This window comes from Diabrotica virgifera, chromosome 9 (genome assembly GCF_917563875.1).
Source record: "Diabrotica virgifera virgifera chromosome 9, PGI_DIABVI_V3a".
Lineage (NCBI taxonomy): Eukaryota > Metazoa > Arthropoda > Insecta > Coleoptera > Chrysomelidae > Diabrotica > Diabrotica virgifera.
Window position 1 is genome coordinate 181,745,457 of NC_065451.1, and position 18,222 is coordinate 181,763,678.

The window sequence follows — 18,222 nt, forward strand, 5'->3', positions numbered from 1 at the left end:
ATGGAAAATAAAAAAACTTACATCCAACCAAAGGCATTAGATCGCCACTTAATAATTTAAAATTCATGTCTTTTGCCATATCGCCTTTTTGCTGTGCATTCACCATGTAAAAAGAGAAGAGTAGGACAAGGTGGCCCAAAAAATTTAAGGGATTAGTCATTTTTAGGTAGGTATTTCCTTTAAGATGTATTAAATTATTGTGAAACCAGTTTTAAGATTGAATTTATATAGCAAAAGGAATCAAGCTGCCAAGGATAACAACTTATCTTGAGAAGGTATGAGAAAAATTAAAAATTGTTTTATTACAATTTTTGCGATTAACAATGGATAGTTGGTAGATACTTACAGCGTGGATCGCCAACATTAATATTTATTTTAATAGATGTTTGTGTTAAAATTTAAATTAGGCAGTAGGTATTCTTCTAAGGCCCGCCGAGAGGGGGTTATGTACGTACAGCCGGTATATTTTACCGGAGCCCGGCGATATAAGGGGCCCGGCGTCGACCGGACCAAAGACGTAGGTAATTTTCCCCGTTTTTGAAGTGAAAACTTCTTTAGGGACGTTGTGCACTTTTTGGATGGGGTAAAAGCATTGAATTCGCGACAGTCATCGCACTTTTGGATGTGGTAAAAGCATTGACTTCGCGACCGTCATTGCGACCGTCATCGCTTCGGCGAAATAAATATTGTATAACTATTGTATAAATATTGTATACGTATATATTATAAATATGTGTGTATATACAGTATGTCCCTGTAAGTTGTATCCATATGGAAAACTTTTTTATTATTAATTTTACGAAAAAAAGTTATTCTTCATAAAATGCTCTGCATGGTCCAAATATTACACGAGGTCTGTCAAAAAGTTTGAATTTCACTCAAGAGTAAAGTAGCTTTATTTTTCACAATATTGAAAATTACTATTAGGAAAAGTTGTTTGGAATTAAAAACTATATTCTAGTATGCAATTACATCCTTCTAATTGAAATTTTTTTTTAAATTATGGATAACTAACATTATTTTCAGTTATTTCAACTCAAATAACTCTTTTATTATTAATTTTACGAAAAAAAGTGATTCTTAATAAAAAGTTCTACATCGTCTAAAACCTAAAATACAATCATTTTATGTCAAATTTTATCAATTTTATAGGTATGTCAAAAAATATGAATTTCGCTCAAGAGTAAAATACGTTTATTTTTCACAATATCGAAAATTATTATTATGAAAAGTTATTTAAAATTAAAAACTATGTTTTAGTATGTAATTACATCCTTCTAATTGAAATATTCTGAACTATAAAGGTACTTTACTTTTGATCTAAATTTATCTTTTTTGACATACCTCCTATAAAATTGATAAAATTTGATATAAGATGGTTGTATTTTAGGTTTTAGACCAGCCAGAACTTTTTATTAAGAATCACTTTTTTCGTAAAATTAATAATAAAAAAGTTTTCCATATGGATACAACTTACGGGGACATACTGTATAAGATAACTTGTGTAGAAGCAGAAGTATTTAAATTTAAAATAGATGTAAAACCTATTTGTGGATGGGGAAAAATGATTGATTTGGCCACCGTCATCGCGACCGTCATCACTTTGGAGAAATAAATTTTGTACGTATATACATTTTTGAAGTGAAAACTTCTTTAGGGACGTTCTGCGATTTTTGGATAAGGGAAAAAGCATTGAATTCGCGACCGTCATTGCTACCGTCGTCGCTTATGTTATATATTATGTGCATGTATATATAAATTGTGTAGAGGTATTTAAATTTAAAATAAATGTAAAAAATATTTTAGGATGAGGAAAAAGGATTGATTTAGCGACCATCATCGCGACCGTCATCGCTTTGGCGAAATAAATTTTGTACATAATATATAGGGATATTATGTGTAGGTTTATATAAATTATATAGAAGTATTTAAATTTAAAATAAATGTAAAACCTATTTTAGTATGGGGAAAAAGGATTTATTTCGCGACCGTTATCTCTTCGGCGAAATAAATTTTGTACGTATAATTATTATGTGTATGTATATATAAATTGTGTAGAAGTATTTAAATTTAAAATAAATGTACAATCTATTTTGGGATGGGGAAAAGGGTTGATTTCGCGACCGTCATCGCTTCGACGAAATAAATTTTGTACCTATATTATTATAATCTACGTATAATAATAGTAATATTATTGAAGTGAAAACTTCTTTAGGGACGTTGTGCACTTTTTAGATGGGGAAAAAGTATTAAATTAGCGATCGTCATCGCGACCGTCATTGCTTCGACAAAATAAATTTTTGAAGTGAACACTTCTTTAGGGACGTTGTGCACTTTTTAGATGGGAAAGAAGTATTGAATTAGTGACCGTCATCGCGACCGTCATTACTTCGACGAAATAATGTTTTGAAGTGAAAACTTTCTTAGGGACGTTTTGCCATTTTTAAATGGGGAAAAAGTGTTGAATCAGCGACCGTCATCGCTTCGGCGAAATAAATTTTTGAAGTGAAAACTTATGTAGAAACGTTGTGCACTTTTTAGATGGGAAAAAAGTATTGAATTAGCGACCGTCATCCCGACCGTTATTGCTTCGACGAAATACATTTTTGAAGTGAAAACTTATTTAGGGAGGTTGTGCACTTTTTAGATGGGGAAAAAGTATTGAATTAGCGACCGTCATTGCTTCGACGAAATAATGTTTTAAAGTGAAAACTTTCTTAGGGACGTTTTGCCTTTTTTAAATGGAAACTTCTTTGGGGACGTTGTGCACTTTTTAGATGGGGAAAAAGTATTAAACTAGCGACCGTCATTGCTTTAACGAAATACATTTTTGAAGTGAAAACTTCTTTAGAGACGTCGTGCTCTTTTTAGATGGAGAAAAAGTATTGAATTAGCGACCGTCATCGCGACCGTCGTTGCTTCGACGAAATAAATTTTTGAAATGAAAACTTCTTTAGGGACGTTGTGCACTTTTTAGATGGGAAAAAAGTATTAAACTAGCGACCGTCATTGCTTCGACGAAATAAATTTGTGAAGTGAAAACTTTTTTAGGGACGTTTTGCACTTTTTAGGTAGGGAAAAACTATTGTGTTTGCCACCGTCATCACTTTGCCGAACTAAATTTCGTACGTATATATATATTATATATATATATATATATATATATATATATGTATACATAAATAGCATAAAACGTACGCAACGCGTATATAATATAGGTATAGCACTTCTTTTTGGATGGGGAAAAAGCATTGAGGTCGTAATTTAGATACTATAAGAAGTTTTCACTTCTGTCGGCACTCCCATGAGAGCTTTAATTTTGTTTGCTCTTCACTTTATGTGCATAATGCGTTTAATTATTAGGTACTCTGCTATATCTAATATGACCTTTACCTCTATTTTGAAATATATTTTATTGATTTATTCTAAAAACGGCGCAAGAAGTCCGCGAGATTTTTTGATGATTTGCCTGGGCCTAATAGTGACGCAGTGACGCAACTGATAATTTTGACCCCGACGAAATATTTCGCTGTGAAATATCTAATATTGTCATTATATTGTATAATAAGCCATTTAACCAGAAGATTTAATGGGGCAAATAAAACTCCTTCGCTATTTAACATTTTATGGATATTCCGAGATGAAGATGACGAAAATATTAAGAAAAAAATTGATACATTGCGCGAGTTTCCGAAAGAAGACATCAGTGAAGAATTGATAGATAAAATTTTTCCTTTAAGACAGATATACAAGGATAATATTGGTAAATTTCAACTTTGTCCGATAAATTTACTTGATAACATTAAACATCTCAAATTGGAATCATTATCCTAACGTCGGTATTGCATTAAGAATATTTTGCGCATTACCGGTGACAGTCGTTGAAAAGGAAAGATCCTTTAGTTTTCTTTCTCGCATAAAAAATGCTATGAGATCTACAATGAAACTGGATCCGTTAACTGGCCTAGCAACATCATCTACCTGTCCAGCTCCATTTAGAAGCTCATCAAAATACTGCTTCCAACGTTCTAATATCTCCAGTTCTCTCATAATTATTTCCCCATTATTTTATTGATAATCTACAGTTTTCGGCTGGGGTCCCCGTTTCTCATTTTTTATCCCTTGTATGGTACAGATTTCTAATTTGATCATTTTTATAGCTTTCCTCTATAGTACTTTTCAGCTTAGCTGCATAATGTCATACTGCAGCTAATTATTAGCTTATTGTGCACGTTCTATTCATTCTTGATACCCATTCAAGAATTCCAGAACTTGTACAGGTCTTCTGTATGAGTAGGTACTATATATGTTTTTAGAGTAACTTGACAATCTTCAATAGGTGTTTGCCGTCTGGGATCTAATGCATCGCAGCCATGCAAGATATAGTTCATTGTTTCAGGCTCTTTGTCCATTGCCTGGCTAGGAATGTTTATTAAAGAAGCAGGCACGTGGCCAGGAAATGTGCTTGAGGGGGGTCCAAACACAACTCAAATTTTGGCGCTCTCTGAACTAACTAAAATAGACTCTTGTTTCGCTTCATAACGAAATGATTATTTATTATTTTTATTAGTTCTACTCCTATTCTGAGTATTGGGAACTAATCTTTGTTTGCAAAAATGGGATGCAACTTGATATATCTCCTTCTTTACTCCGCCGATCTGTTGGCTTGCAAATTTTAGAAGCCACGAATGGTGTAACAAGAAGATTAGTTCTGATAAAGTTTTATTTTTAATATTGTTAATACAGTCAAACCCGCTTATTAAAATACCTCTTAAAGGAATATCCCGGTTTAAGGAATAAAAATTTGAGGTCCCGAAACACTTCCACTAGCGACCAATGATCGGTTATTAGAATATCCCGGTTATAGGAATACTTTTTATTGGCACGAAGGCTATTCCAATAAGCGGGTTCGACTGTATTAGAAGTAAAACTTTCGTTCATATTTAGCAGATGCCACCACATCATCCATATCATCATAATCTTTCGTGTGTGGGTAGAGGCAGAATTTTAGTGGTTCAGAGAGAATCAAATATGTGTTCTCTGAAGAGACTCTAACAAGAGTCGAAACTAGTTAGAGCACTTTTGGCGCTCTCTGAACTAACTAAAATAAGACTGCTCTTGTTTCGATTCACAACGAAATGATTAGGTATTTATTACAACTCAATTTTTTTTAGATTAGACAGTAAAATTTTTAAAATTTCACCTAATTTCACCATTGTATCTTTAATATCATTTTAGCGTCTCTGAGGATGTTAGTCTTCACATATAACAGGGTTAAAGTGGAGATTTGCGGGTCACAATGCGAGACAGGAAGATAAAAGATGGAATGCTGAAATACAAAACTGGAGGCCGTGATAGGAAGAAGAGGAAGACCTCAGATGCGATGGAAGGACGATTAAAGCTACAGGAACTCACTGGAAAAGCACAGCCAAGGACAGACGGAAATGGAAAGATTTGGGAAGACCTATGTCCAAAGCTGGATAGAAATGGGCTAAAGAAGAAGAAGGAGATGATGATGTTAGAGACTACTATGTATAACGAAATATAGGATTCCATAGAAAAGAGTACATCTGGTCTTCTATTCAGTTATCGACCCAGTAATTTTTGGTTATTTGATAAAAAATGTACTTTTAACTCAACATTCCAATGAACGGACCAAAGAGCCAATAAAATGAGTCTTTCGCTTTCGTTTCCCATCTTGTTACCGGGTGAAGTTTTTACTCGATTCATTATTGAGAACGAAAGTTTTACACTGGCCGTTGTGACAGTGTACAATGTTAATTACGCGGAGACTTTCGGTATTTGGTTCCAAAGATGATATTGTGTTACAGTTATACCATGCAATCAGCTTTTATTGCTGCAAGATAAATGTCGTGGGAGTAATAGACAGACAAATTTTCTAGAAATTTTGCTTTTTCTGTAGAGGCAAATCCAGGTAAAAGAATTTAAAATGTTGATAGAATACTTTTCCTCGTGGTGAATCTGATTTTTAAACTGGATATATGTTGAAACGTACACTGAATAAAAAGAAATAATCCTAGTAAAAAATAATAATAATTTCGTTTACTTTTTCAAAAATAATAATAATAACTTGGGGATAAATTTGCTGCTTTGGTACCAAAGCAGAGACAGTTTTTTGAGGGGTCCGGGCCCCATGGACCCCCCTTTGGATACGTGCCTGTAAAGAAGGCTGTTATGACTTCGAGCAGATTTCTGCTGATTTCCGCAGTATAGTTCTATAGTTATCCTATTAGAGCATATCCATCCAATGTAGATAGGTACATTTTGCCTTATTTGGACGCTGAACCGAAGTATTTTGTAGCTAATCGTCTTATTGCCATATCAGCTCTGTCTATAGAATGGTGACGTAGAATCCATACCGTGTGCCACTGTTATGAGTTTTCTCGACATTCACACTGTAGCGCAGAGTTGATCTTAGGGCTTGAATGAATGGAATGAATTTCAATGAACTAATGATCTTGTTGATAATGAGGTCACTTGATTTCTTATATCCTCTCTACCTCTTTGTATTTTATATTGTTATTGTTTGTAAATAGCTTACTTCTTACTTTTAGATTCAACTATAGGGATTTCGATTGATGTTAACAATCGATTTTTTAATACAGTTATCGTCAGTTTTACCGATTAGACTTATCGAATAATTCCGGCCTTTTTGATTTTTATTCCAAGTTCTTTCGTGTGGAACAGAATTTTTAGTTTTACTTTAGAAAATTTACTACACTGTACTAAAAAAAGTACTGAGTACCTACACTGTACTAAAAAAGTACTAAAAAAGAAAGTACTTAAGAGAATACTAGGACTTGTGAGGGAAAACGGAATCTTCAGAAGTCGATACAACAACGAGTTTTATCAACGTTATAAGCAAACACCCCTGTCGGACTTCATTAGAATACAAAGATTGCAATGGACCGGACATGTGATAAGAATGGAAGAGGATAGGCTACCAAAAAGAGCACTGAATGCTAGAATGCAGGGAAAGAGACCGGTTGGAAAGCCAAGAAAGAGCTGGGAAGACACAGTAAACAGCGACGCACAAGTCCTTTTAGGAGTCCGTGTATGGAGAAGAGCAGCCACAGACAAGTAAGGGTGGAGGCAAAAAATAAAGGAGGCCAAGGCTCAATTTGGGCTGTAGTGCCGTAGAAGAAGAAGTACCTACTAAAAAAACATTTCAATTGAAATCAAACGGCATAATACCTAACTGATTGAGTACCTATGTAAATGTGTTATTCTGACAAAGTCTAAGCCTAAAATCTAGGGGGTCCTTGAGTGAACTTTTTCATTTGATATCTGTACTACTACTAATAAAAACAACTCTTACGAGAAAAAATAATTATAGTGATATTTGCATTATGTGTGAAACTACGATTTCATTTTATACCTTCAATTAGATACAATAGAGGTAATTACAGTAGATTACAGATAATTTTCATCGTATACATATATTTCCATTGCATAAGAGGTAATGCTCAACCTTGAGACTTTGTTCACAAAAAATTAAAAATCTAATAAATCTATAATGTTGAAGATAAATAAGCAAACCGATTGATATTATAATTTGTTCAAAGTTAGTTGACCTATCCATTTCGTTATTATAATTATGTGAATTAAAACAATTTCAAGGCTATTTCTTATACGCATATGATTATAATATTATGGAGTATTAAGTATAATACACTTGGTTCGCAGATGTCCATCTCAGTCCCAAGTCTAAACTGTCTATGTCTAGTAGGAGTAGGTTAGGTTAGGTTAGGTTCAATGATGGAGATATAATACCTAGACTGCGTGCTGCAATGTAATTTGTTCCCCCACTGCGACAGAGAAAAGTGTTTGTAAACAGAGTATGCATCTCTTTCTAATCAGCAGCGTTTATAGACCACGTGACTTTCCCACTGCCGCACGCAGATTTGATAAACCCCGCCGATTAGAAAGAGATGAGTACCCTATTTACATGCACTTTTCTCTGTTGGGGAACAGTTTTAGATTGATGCGGATAGTCCAGGTATTCGCGATGAAAAACAAAGTATCTGACCTCGTACCGGGACTCTGTAACTTTTATAGCGAAAGCGTAAGCGTGATTTCCGAACGCTTTCATCAAGTTATACTCTGTAAACTGCTGTCGGATGACGCCGGCAACACCGAATGGAGTTCGGAAGTAAAGCGAAACGTGATTATTTGTGGTTTCGTTTCACCACGTTTAGCGCTTAGAGTGACGTATTACAAGAAGAAATTGACAATTTTACTTGGTTTTGAGGTTGTTTTTTACCACATACCACGTTTCGTTTTTTTGGCCGTTGTTGTTTACAAATACATAGTGTACTTGAGTTTTCAGTTTTCACAAATACATTTTTTTAACATAGAAATATATATAATGTTATCCATCAACGGTTGCAATTCATTAAAAAGGTAATGGAATAAATCTTTATTTAATCTAAACAACTCTATGAATCGTAAATCCGGCAAACCAAAATAATCACTTCTATCCCTTAAAAATCTACCTTCTTCACGAAGCAGCCGTAACTGATCCCTACGTTCTTGTTCGTCGAAAATTATTAAATTTATAGGCAACATTTTATTTAATTTCAACATTAAACACTTGTTTTTGTTTACCTTATGCTTTTTTGGAATTATAGGTTAGTTAAATCTGTCAAATATGTAGAATCACATCACATTTCCACAGGACGGAGTTTATCTATGGCATAGAACAAGACAATTATTACAGAACTCTAAAATCTTGAAACGACGTGCTGTGTTGCCGTTAATTTTTACCCAATCGTTCGTTTCAATTCGGTCCAGTTCGTAGAGTATTGCGATAGTATAGCGAAGCGAAGCCACACAATACAGAGTACGATTCGAACTGAACCGTTGCTTTGCTACGCTTCGCTACGACTTGCTTACGCTTTCGCTATAAAAGTTATAGAGTCCCACTGCTGGTCGAATAAATTTAAACTACTATAAGTGGTATAAACAAACCAGAAAATTGTTGATTTGAATGGAATTTGGTCAATATCAGAAATTTTTAGTAAATTTTAGCATTATGAGTACATTCAAATATTTTAAATCAAATCGATATTGTTCTGTTCCTCGATTGAATGTTTGTTTATACCATTTATATTGGCCATTTTCCTGCATTCGACGTGCCTTCTATATTCCGTTTCAATCGCGAATTGTTCTTACATATTATGTGTTCAGTATGAGTAGCCGATTAACCAACCTTCCACTCAAGACAGAAGCGGTATAAAATTAGCCTGTTAAAGGTTTTAAATCAGCAACGTGAGTAAGTTTATATACTCAAGCTTAATAATACAAGAAGGTGCTTCTACATTATTTTCTACGCCTATAAGAGCTTCCTGTGCTTAGTTTTTTTAGGTATATTTTAAGTGCTTCATATTTGTTACCAAACATTTTTAAAATGAGGCTCTTAGCAATATAAATTCCACAACAACCGATCAATGGAAGTGATAAATTTTATTGATCTCATGAGAATCGTAAAAAATGGCAAAAATGGCTCTCTGAAGATGTTTCTTGCTCTTAGTAGTATGTGTAGGGCTCCGGCAGTATTATTTCCTCTCGAAATTAGCTTCTGTGTAGGAGAGTGTAAAAAACCCTTAAGACTTGTTTACACGGGTAGAGTAATGATGCAAGTACTTGATAGAGTAGAGTGACTCTACCCGTAAAAACGCTCAGCACAGTAGAGTAGCAAGTAGAGTGTATAGTAGGTGGTAAAGTAGAGTGACTAGCAACATGTGGCAAAGTAACTCTACTCTACTACCACCACCACCACCGCCAAAATGACCACTCGCCTGCGCACTCTACCCATGGAACGCGCTCAATTCTGGTAGAGTAGAGTAGGTAGGAGAGTACATAGGGACGCTGTCATTCCGGCTGGAATTGTGTTTTGTGTAAATAGTGACAACGAAGTTCACCGAAGATGAAACTTTAAAACTTGTAGAGCTGTATGGCGAATACCAGTGTTTATGGAATTTCGGTAGTGTACACTACAGAAATAAAAGTATGGGGCAAGCTGCGGAGGATGAAATCGTCGAAAGAATGGCAAAGGGGGGCTTTGGAGTAAACGAGTTCAAGCAAAAAATTAAGAATTTAAGGTGCACTTATAAGCAAGAGTGGTTAAAAATACAAAAATAAAAAATCGGGTTCACTATACTAGTATCAGTACTAGTATCAAGCCATCAGTTTCAGTACAGTGAACGGTATCAAGCCATTTTTGGTAGAGTAGCGAGTAGAGTCTACTCTCCTCGCTACTCTACCCTCCTCAAAACTCTACCCGTGTAAACAAGCCTTTAAGACTTGTTTACACGGGTAGAGTTTTGAGGAGAGTAGAGTGGCGAGAAGAGTAGACTCTACTCGCTACTCTACCAAAAATGGCTTGATACCGTTCACACGAGGAGAGTACAAGTATAATACTGATGCTAGTAAAGTGAACTCGATTTTTTTTATTTTTGTATTTTTAAACACTCTTGATTATAAGTGCACCTTAAATTCTTAATTTTTGCTTGAACTTGTTTACTACAAAGACCCCTTTGCCATTCTTTCGACGATTTTATCCTCCGCAGCTTGCCTCATCATACTTTTATTTCTGTAGTGTACACTACCTAAATTCCATAAACACTGGTATTCGCCATACAGATCTACAAGTTTTAAAGTTTCATCTTTGGTGAACTTCATTTTCACTATTTACACAAAACACAATTCGAGCCGGAATGACAGCGTCCCTATGTACTCTCCTACCTGCTCTACTCTACCACTTCTGCCAGAATTGAGCGCGTTCCATGGGTAGAGACCGCAGGCGAGTGGACATTTTGGCGGTGGTGGTGGTAGTAGAGTAGAGTTACTTTGCCACATGTTGCTAGTCACTCTACTCATAGATAAATAATATATAGTATTACCAGATAGATAGGCAACTCACTGTAAAAATTTGGTTCCTTACGCCATTTGCGAGCGATGTGTTAACTAATCACCATTTGGCGGGAAATTCAAATGGACAAGCATTAATTTTATCCATTTAGCGCCTCTTGCGGACAATTTCGTTACTAATTCAAATATCTTGTTATTTTACAAGAAATAATCTCACCTATATTATTAAAATAAAATACCAAAACTTACTAAGCTTGTTAAAGTATTTTATTTAAATAATATCTAAGTAATACTCATAAATTATTCGGAATTCTCAAGTTGCAAAATATGTTATTTTTGCTGTCAAATTTAGTAAGGAAAAGGGATATAAAAAAGTTAGACAATTTTTTTCTAAATATAGGTACGTGTATTTATTTGTTGTTTCAGATAAAACAGTTATAAACTAATTACTATTTACCTATGCATTTTCTAACTTTTCTATGATTTGTACACAACAATAATAAACCATGTTTATTTTTTTTAACACAATACCAAAGTTCTTTCGCAACTAAAACAAAACTACACACTACACTTTATAAACGAAGGATAAGGAACCAACTGAAATTGAAATTACTAAGAATAAATCGTTACAGATAATACAATAAAAACTGTAAACTAATAGAAAATTATTTGTATTTGCACTACTAACTCTAACTGTCATTACTTTTGACATCGTCGAGTTAAGCCTCGTTTGATTATTTTATTTGTGACATTCAGGTATGGCGTTATGGTGTTTTAACATAAATGATTGGTTAAAGTCTTCGTGAGCGAGAAAGGCTGTCGTTTCTCTTTCTTTAGCTGAGCGGTGTGGAAGTGGTGGGGGAAATTCCCCAATTTTTCCATATGAGATTCCGGGGCATGACTCTACTTGACCATCTACTATACATTCTACTTGCTACTCTACTGTGCTGAGCGTTTTTACGGGTAGAGTTATTCTACTCCATGATACTACGACAACCAGAGATAAAGCCACTTCGAGAACAACAACTTTTAACCTGTGACGTCATGCAGCGCCCGACAAACTTGTACGGAGACTTATGGGAAAGCATAGAGTTTTATACGATTTTATACATTCTCGTATTATTAAATAACTGAAATTGTCGTTCGTCTGTTCTGTTACACTGTTTAATTTATACTTTGATGAATTATTGTAATTATACAAGTATGTAAAATAATACAATATATTATGTAGGTATTGTACTAAAAAACGTAATAGTTTTTTCACTGTAAAAATTTAAGAGGTTTCTTGACATGCAGAAAACTTTAAATAAATCGCGTCAAATAAAAGATGGTTTAACAAATAATAAAAAAACTAAAGTTTCAAAAAAGTATTAAAATTATAAAAACAAAATTAAGTAGATAGATTTAGATGGATTTAAAGCGGTGGCCGTTTAGCCTATTCCGCTGCTACTTTTTCAGATCTATATTGTGGTCATCTAATTCTAGATTACATTCTTTAGTCTGGCCCTTTTTAAAAGGTCCAATAAGCCCCCAATTCTCACCGCACATTCTTCTACATTTGCCCAAGGACATAATAGCTTTCTGTGTGGTTTTCAGGATGTGAGTATTCTATTTAAGCATATGATCAGTATAAACCCCAAGGTATTTTGTTTTTTTGGCAAATGAAATCTCTATTCCTCCCAGCGCAGCACCGGTAGTTTTAAGCCTTCTAGTGCTGTCCTTTTGGTGCAGTTGGCGATTTGTTTTCTGAACATTGACTATCAGTCTCTCTTATTTACACCGGTTGTCAACTATAGTTGGGGCTTCTTGCATTCTCCCAGACACCAGCTGGGCAAACCTGCCCCCCTGATTACGATTGATATATCGTCAGTGTATCCTAGACAAAAAAGTCTTATGTGGAGAGATTTTTGAGATCATCTACCAAGGTTGCTCAAAGTAGAGGTGACAGAACTCCTCCTTGTGGACAGCCTCCACCTACTCTTGCTTTGATGGTTGTTTTAACCAGAGTTAATATTGCGGGTCCCGGTGAATTCGTAACTATTTTAATCCCCATCCTAATTACAGGCCAACTGGTAACTCTGGTGAGCAGGTAATTTTTCGGTAACCCATCAAGTACCGGTGAATTTGTAACTTTCTTTTCTAAGTAATTACTAACGATGTTGATAATCTAATACCGGTATTCCAGGTATGTACTTGTATAAATTACCCTCTTTGAAAGTGGTGTAAAAGTTATTCATAAAATGCTTCATATATCATTTTGTGCACGTTTTTATTACCCATGGATGGACACCAAAAGCGATTTCTTGATGCAATCCCTGCAGCCAAAAAAAATAATCATTGTCTCTTGGACGAGTTACATGAGAAAGTCGAAATAAATTTTGTTAAAATGGCTGAAATACTTGTAACAGATTTCGTAATGAGTGAACGTAAATGCAAGTTATTATAGTGGTAAATAATTTTAAATTTCACTTTTTAGTGAAATTTAAAATTATTTACCACTAATAACTTGCATTTACGTTCACTCATTACGAAATCTGTTACAAGTATTTCAGCCATTTTAACAAAATAAATGGAATACTCACATCCTGAAAACCACACAGAAAGCTACTATGTCCTTGGGCAAATCTAGAAGAATGTGTGGTGAGAATTGGGGGCTTATTGGACCTTTTAAAAAGGGCCAGACTAAAAAATGTAATCTAGAATTAGAGGACCATAATATATCTGAAAAAGTAGAAGCGGAATAGACTAAACGGCCACCTCTTTAAATCCATCTAAATCTATCTACTTAATTTTGTTTTTATAATTTTAATACTTTTTTGAAACTTTAGTTTTTTTATTATTTGTTAAACCATCTTTTATTTGACGCGATTTATTTAAAGTTTTCTGCATGTCAAGAAACCTCTTAAATTTTTACAGTGAAAAAACTATTACGTTTTTTAGTACAATACCTACATAATATATTGTATTATTTTACATACTTGTATGATTACAATAATTCATCAAAGTATAAATTAAACAGTGTAACAGAACAGACGAACGACAATTTCAGTTATTTAATAAAACGAGAATTTATAAAACCGTATAAAACTCTAAGCTTTCCCATAAGTCTCCGTACAAGTTTGTCGGGTGCTGACGTCACCGGTTAAAAGTTGTTCTCGAAGTGGCTTTATCTCTGGTTTTCGTAGTATCATGACTCTACTCTATCAAGTACTTGCATCATTACTCTACCCGTGTAAGGCCGATGCCACATTATGCGTTTTGAACGGATGCGGTGAAAACGCATCCGTTTTCAACGCAACCGGACCGACTTGTCACACTATGCGTTTAGTCTTGTGCAGTTTGTAAGCGCGTACCGATGACTCAAAACGCATCCGTTTCCAACGCAACCGGACCGATCTGTCACACTATGCGTTTTCACCGGATGCGGCGGAAACGCATCCGGCCAAAACGCATAATGTGGCATCGGCCTAAACAAGTCTTTATGTAGGAAGTGGCTTAGTGTAGGAAGCAGAGGTTGAACCTCGCAAAATGGACACAAGTCCGGTTTTATTTTTTTTTCTGGTATATCAAGGGGTGTTTATTATGAGACTAACTTTTTCTTAAAAAATTTCGCCCCGGTACCCTCTTTTCATCCCTTTAAAGGGGGTCATTTGTCGTTTTTGCTAAACGTAGCCCTTCTTGTACGTTTTGCAAAAAATTTGTTTAATAGTAAAATGAAGAGGACTATATTTCCTACTATTTATTTCCCGACAGCATATGTCTATCATTCACCGTTTAGCGGGGGTGGCGCCCCAAAGTTGACAAATTTTTTAAAAAGATGTTTTTAAAAAAAATTATTTTTCCCTAACTGTAATAAAGATTAAGAAGAAACCCTGCGGAAATTAATCACAAATAAGTGGCTGATTTTTTGGTATAGGTTTCATTTAAGAGCAATTGTAAATTTTTTAATTACAGGGTGTTACATTTTAAAAAACCCCTTTTTATACCATCTAAACCGCCTGTGCTAGAGTAAAAAAACTTTCAGCGATTATCCACGTACTGGTGTCATTTACAAATTTCTATAATGCACTCCCATTTTTTCCGGAACCACCCCAAAAAAGGGAGAATTAATAAAGAAAGTGATTTTCTTGGAATCCTTCACAGACCATGCCCTTTATTAAAATGCTTCATATATCATTTTGTGCACGTTTTTATTACCCATGGATGGACACCAAAAGCGATTTCTTGATGCAATCCCTGTAGCCAAAAAAAAATAAATAAAGAGGGGGTTGAAAAAAAAAACATTTTTTTTTGCTTTTTGACCCATATGGACATTTGCTCCATCAATTGGGTTTTTGATAAATATATATCATTATTGCAACATCCCTGCAGAAACTACCCCTATCCCTTGGAGAGCATGTTTTTACGATTTTCTTATTACCTATGCATTTTTTAAAAACAAAACTTATACAAAATTAAAGACCACTATTTTCTCTACAAATAAGGTCCCATGCATTTTTTTCGTATAAGCAACCGTTACGGCACATTGGCGCCGTAAACCTCAGAAATGCTTTGGCGGGCTCCAGTTTTTATTTTTTTTTCGTCACCTATTCATTTTATTGATAACGTACTTATGGAAAATAAAAGAACATAATGTCTGCTACACATTATGATCCATGCATATTTTAATTTCTTTGCACCCTAAAGCCACAGTAGTGGCCCAAAATCAATTTTTGATTATTTTCTTTATTAATTCTTCTCTTTTTGGGTGGTTCCGGGGAAAATATGGGGGTGCATTATACAAATTTGTAAATAACACCAGTACATGGATAATCGCTGAAAGTTTTTTACTCTTAGGTCTGGATCCAGCGTATGAAAAAAAGTTAATTAATAGCAAGCTGAAAATTTGTTAATAGTTTAAGGGTGTCTAGTCGGATAAACTTTGATATATGGGAACACTGTAACAGGGGCAGTTTTAATTGTGGAACAGGTTAAAAATTTGGAATGGTCAGACCACGAAAACGGCACATTTATTTTGTCCGACAGAACAGGCTTAAACTCTCCGAATAGAGATTAAACTCTCATGCAAAAATCAGACTGCTATTTATCACCTGTCATAATTCCTGTCATTTGACATATTCTACATGTTCCACTCATTAAAACGCCTATTTGGTGATAAATAGCAGTCTGATTTTTGCATGAGAGTTTAATCTCTGTTCGGAGAGTTTAAGGCTGTTCTGTCGGACAAAATACATGTGCCGTTTTCGTGGTCTGACCGTTCCAAATTTTTAACCTGTTCCAAAATTAAAACTTCCCCTGTTCCAGTGTTCCCATATATCAAAGTTTGTCCGACTAGACACCCTTAAGCTATTAACAAATTTTCAGCTTGCTATTAATCAACTTTTTTTTCATACGCGGGATCCAGACCTATCTAGCATAGGCGGTTCAGATGGTATAAAAAGGGGTTTTTTTTAAAATGTAACACCCTGTAATTAAAAAATTTGCAATTGGCCTTAAATGAAACCTATACCAAAAATCAGCCACTTATTTGTGATTAAATGACGCAGGATTTCTTCTTAATTTTCATTATAGTTAGGGAAAAATAATTTTTTTTAAAACATCTTTTTTAAAAATTTGTCAACTTTGGGGCGCTACCCCCGCTAAACGGTGGGTGATAGACATATGCTGTCTGGAGATAAATAGGAAATATTTATTTTCTTTATTTCTTCTTTATTTTCTTCATTTTACTATTAAATAAATTTTTTGCAAATCGTACAGGAAGGGCTACGTTTCGCAAAAACCACACATTACCCCCTTTAACCCTTAAACGCCCAAGGGTGGGTAAAAAATGTCCACCTAATGCGTATTCCCTTGTAACATATTTATTACGTGTTTAAATTTTTTTTTTTAATTATTTATTGTTAAAAAGACAGCCCATTATCGAATGTTAATTTGGTTCTACCAATATTTTTGAAAATAAAAGCAGCATCTTGAGTTAAATATGGATGGGCATAAAAAGTACACCCTTGGCAAAACTTGTTACTAAAGGTTTCTATATAATTTCTCGTTGGTAGGAAGATAATCCATATAATTATCGATGTATAATTACATAATCTACATAATTATCCGCCAATTAGGAGGCTGAAAGAAAGAATATGGAGAAAATCGACAAATCTGAATTACTGGCTTTTACTGGTATGTTAATTTTGATGTACATTGTAATTTTGTTGTAAGGTTTGTAAATTGTTTATATTAATATTTTAGAAGATGCTGGGTTTATTAAGCATAAGATTCTTAAGTTTAATCCATTTTCAACAACTCTCAATAAATATATTAGCTATTTTCGAGGTGGACATTTTTTACCCACCCTTAGGCGTACATGGAACCTAAAAAAGGTTGGGCGTTTAAGGGTTAAAGGGATGAAAAAGGAGGGTTCCGGGGCGAAATTTTTTAAGAAAAAGTTAGTTTCATAATAAGCTCCCCTTGATATACTAGAAAAAAAAAATAAAACCGGACTTGTGTTCATTTTGCGAGATTCAACCTCTGTTTCCTACACTATCTCAATTTCTTGGATTTCTTCCCCTTTACTTGTTAGAGCTAGTCCTGGATACTCAAACTCCGTCACTGTTTGGAAGCAATACTCTTTACTCTTTTGTTTGTGGTTGTCTTCAATTGTGTGTTTTCAAATGCGGTTTGTCGTATTTCCATACACTGTGTTTTTTCTCATTAATCCGCAGTCCATGCTACTTAACATTTCCTTCAGAGTTGGAAAATTCTCAGCAGTTCCCTTTCAGCTCTTGCCATTAGCACTACTTCCTCGCAAAGGCCAGAACCTGACTTCTGTTGTCATAAATCCTATCTATCCACTATGTCTCAATATAGGACAAGTGGATTACTGTGGACAGCGGACTTCCTGCTTTAATCCCCTTTTAACTTCAAATTTTCCTGTTAGGCTTCCTTCTATCATTACTCTATTGTCGGTCTTCATTAAAGTCATTTTACTAGTCTGATCATCTTTTCCGGAATTCCAAGTACCCTTAGGGTCTGGTATAGACGCCTTCTTATCACAGAATCGTAAGCTTGTTTGAAATTTTCAAAGATGAGGTTTAGATTTAACTGTTGCTCGTACGTACTGCTCTGAATTATTTTCAACAATAATATTTTATTTATGGTAGATCTGCCCTTTTTGAATCCTCCCTGGTATTCATCAACCTACTCGTTTAAGTGCCTTTCCAGTCTGCTTCTTATGACTCTGGGGAGTACCTTATATGTTACGTCTAGAAGAGTGATACCCCTGTACTGTAGTTTTCGCACACTGCTTTATCTCCCTTCTTATGAATGGGACATCTA

The 18,222-nt window shown here is 34.7% G+C and overlaps 1 protein-coding gene across 2 annotated transcripts in view; it reads right to left on the reverse strand.

Annotated features, from left to right (window-relative positions):
* Window positions 1–254, reverse strand: part of LOC126891868 (dual specificity protein phosphatase CDC14A-like) — a 68,576-nt gene extending 68,322 nt beyond the window's left edge. For both annotated transcript variants that reach the window (XM_050661199.1, XM_050661200.1), the window contains exon 1: window positions 22–254. In XM_050661199.1, coding sequence (XP_050517156.1) covers window positions 22–160 — 139 coding nt within the window. In that variant the 5' untranslated portion in view covers window positions 161–254. The remainder of the gene's footprint in view (window positions 1–21) is intronic.
* Window positions 255–18,222: the final 17,968 nt, after the last annotated feature.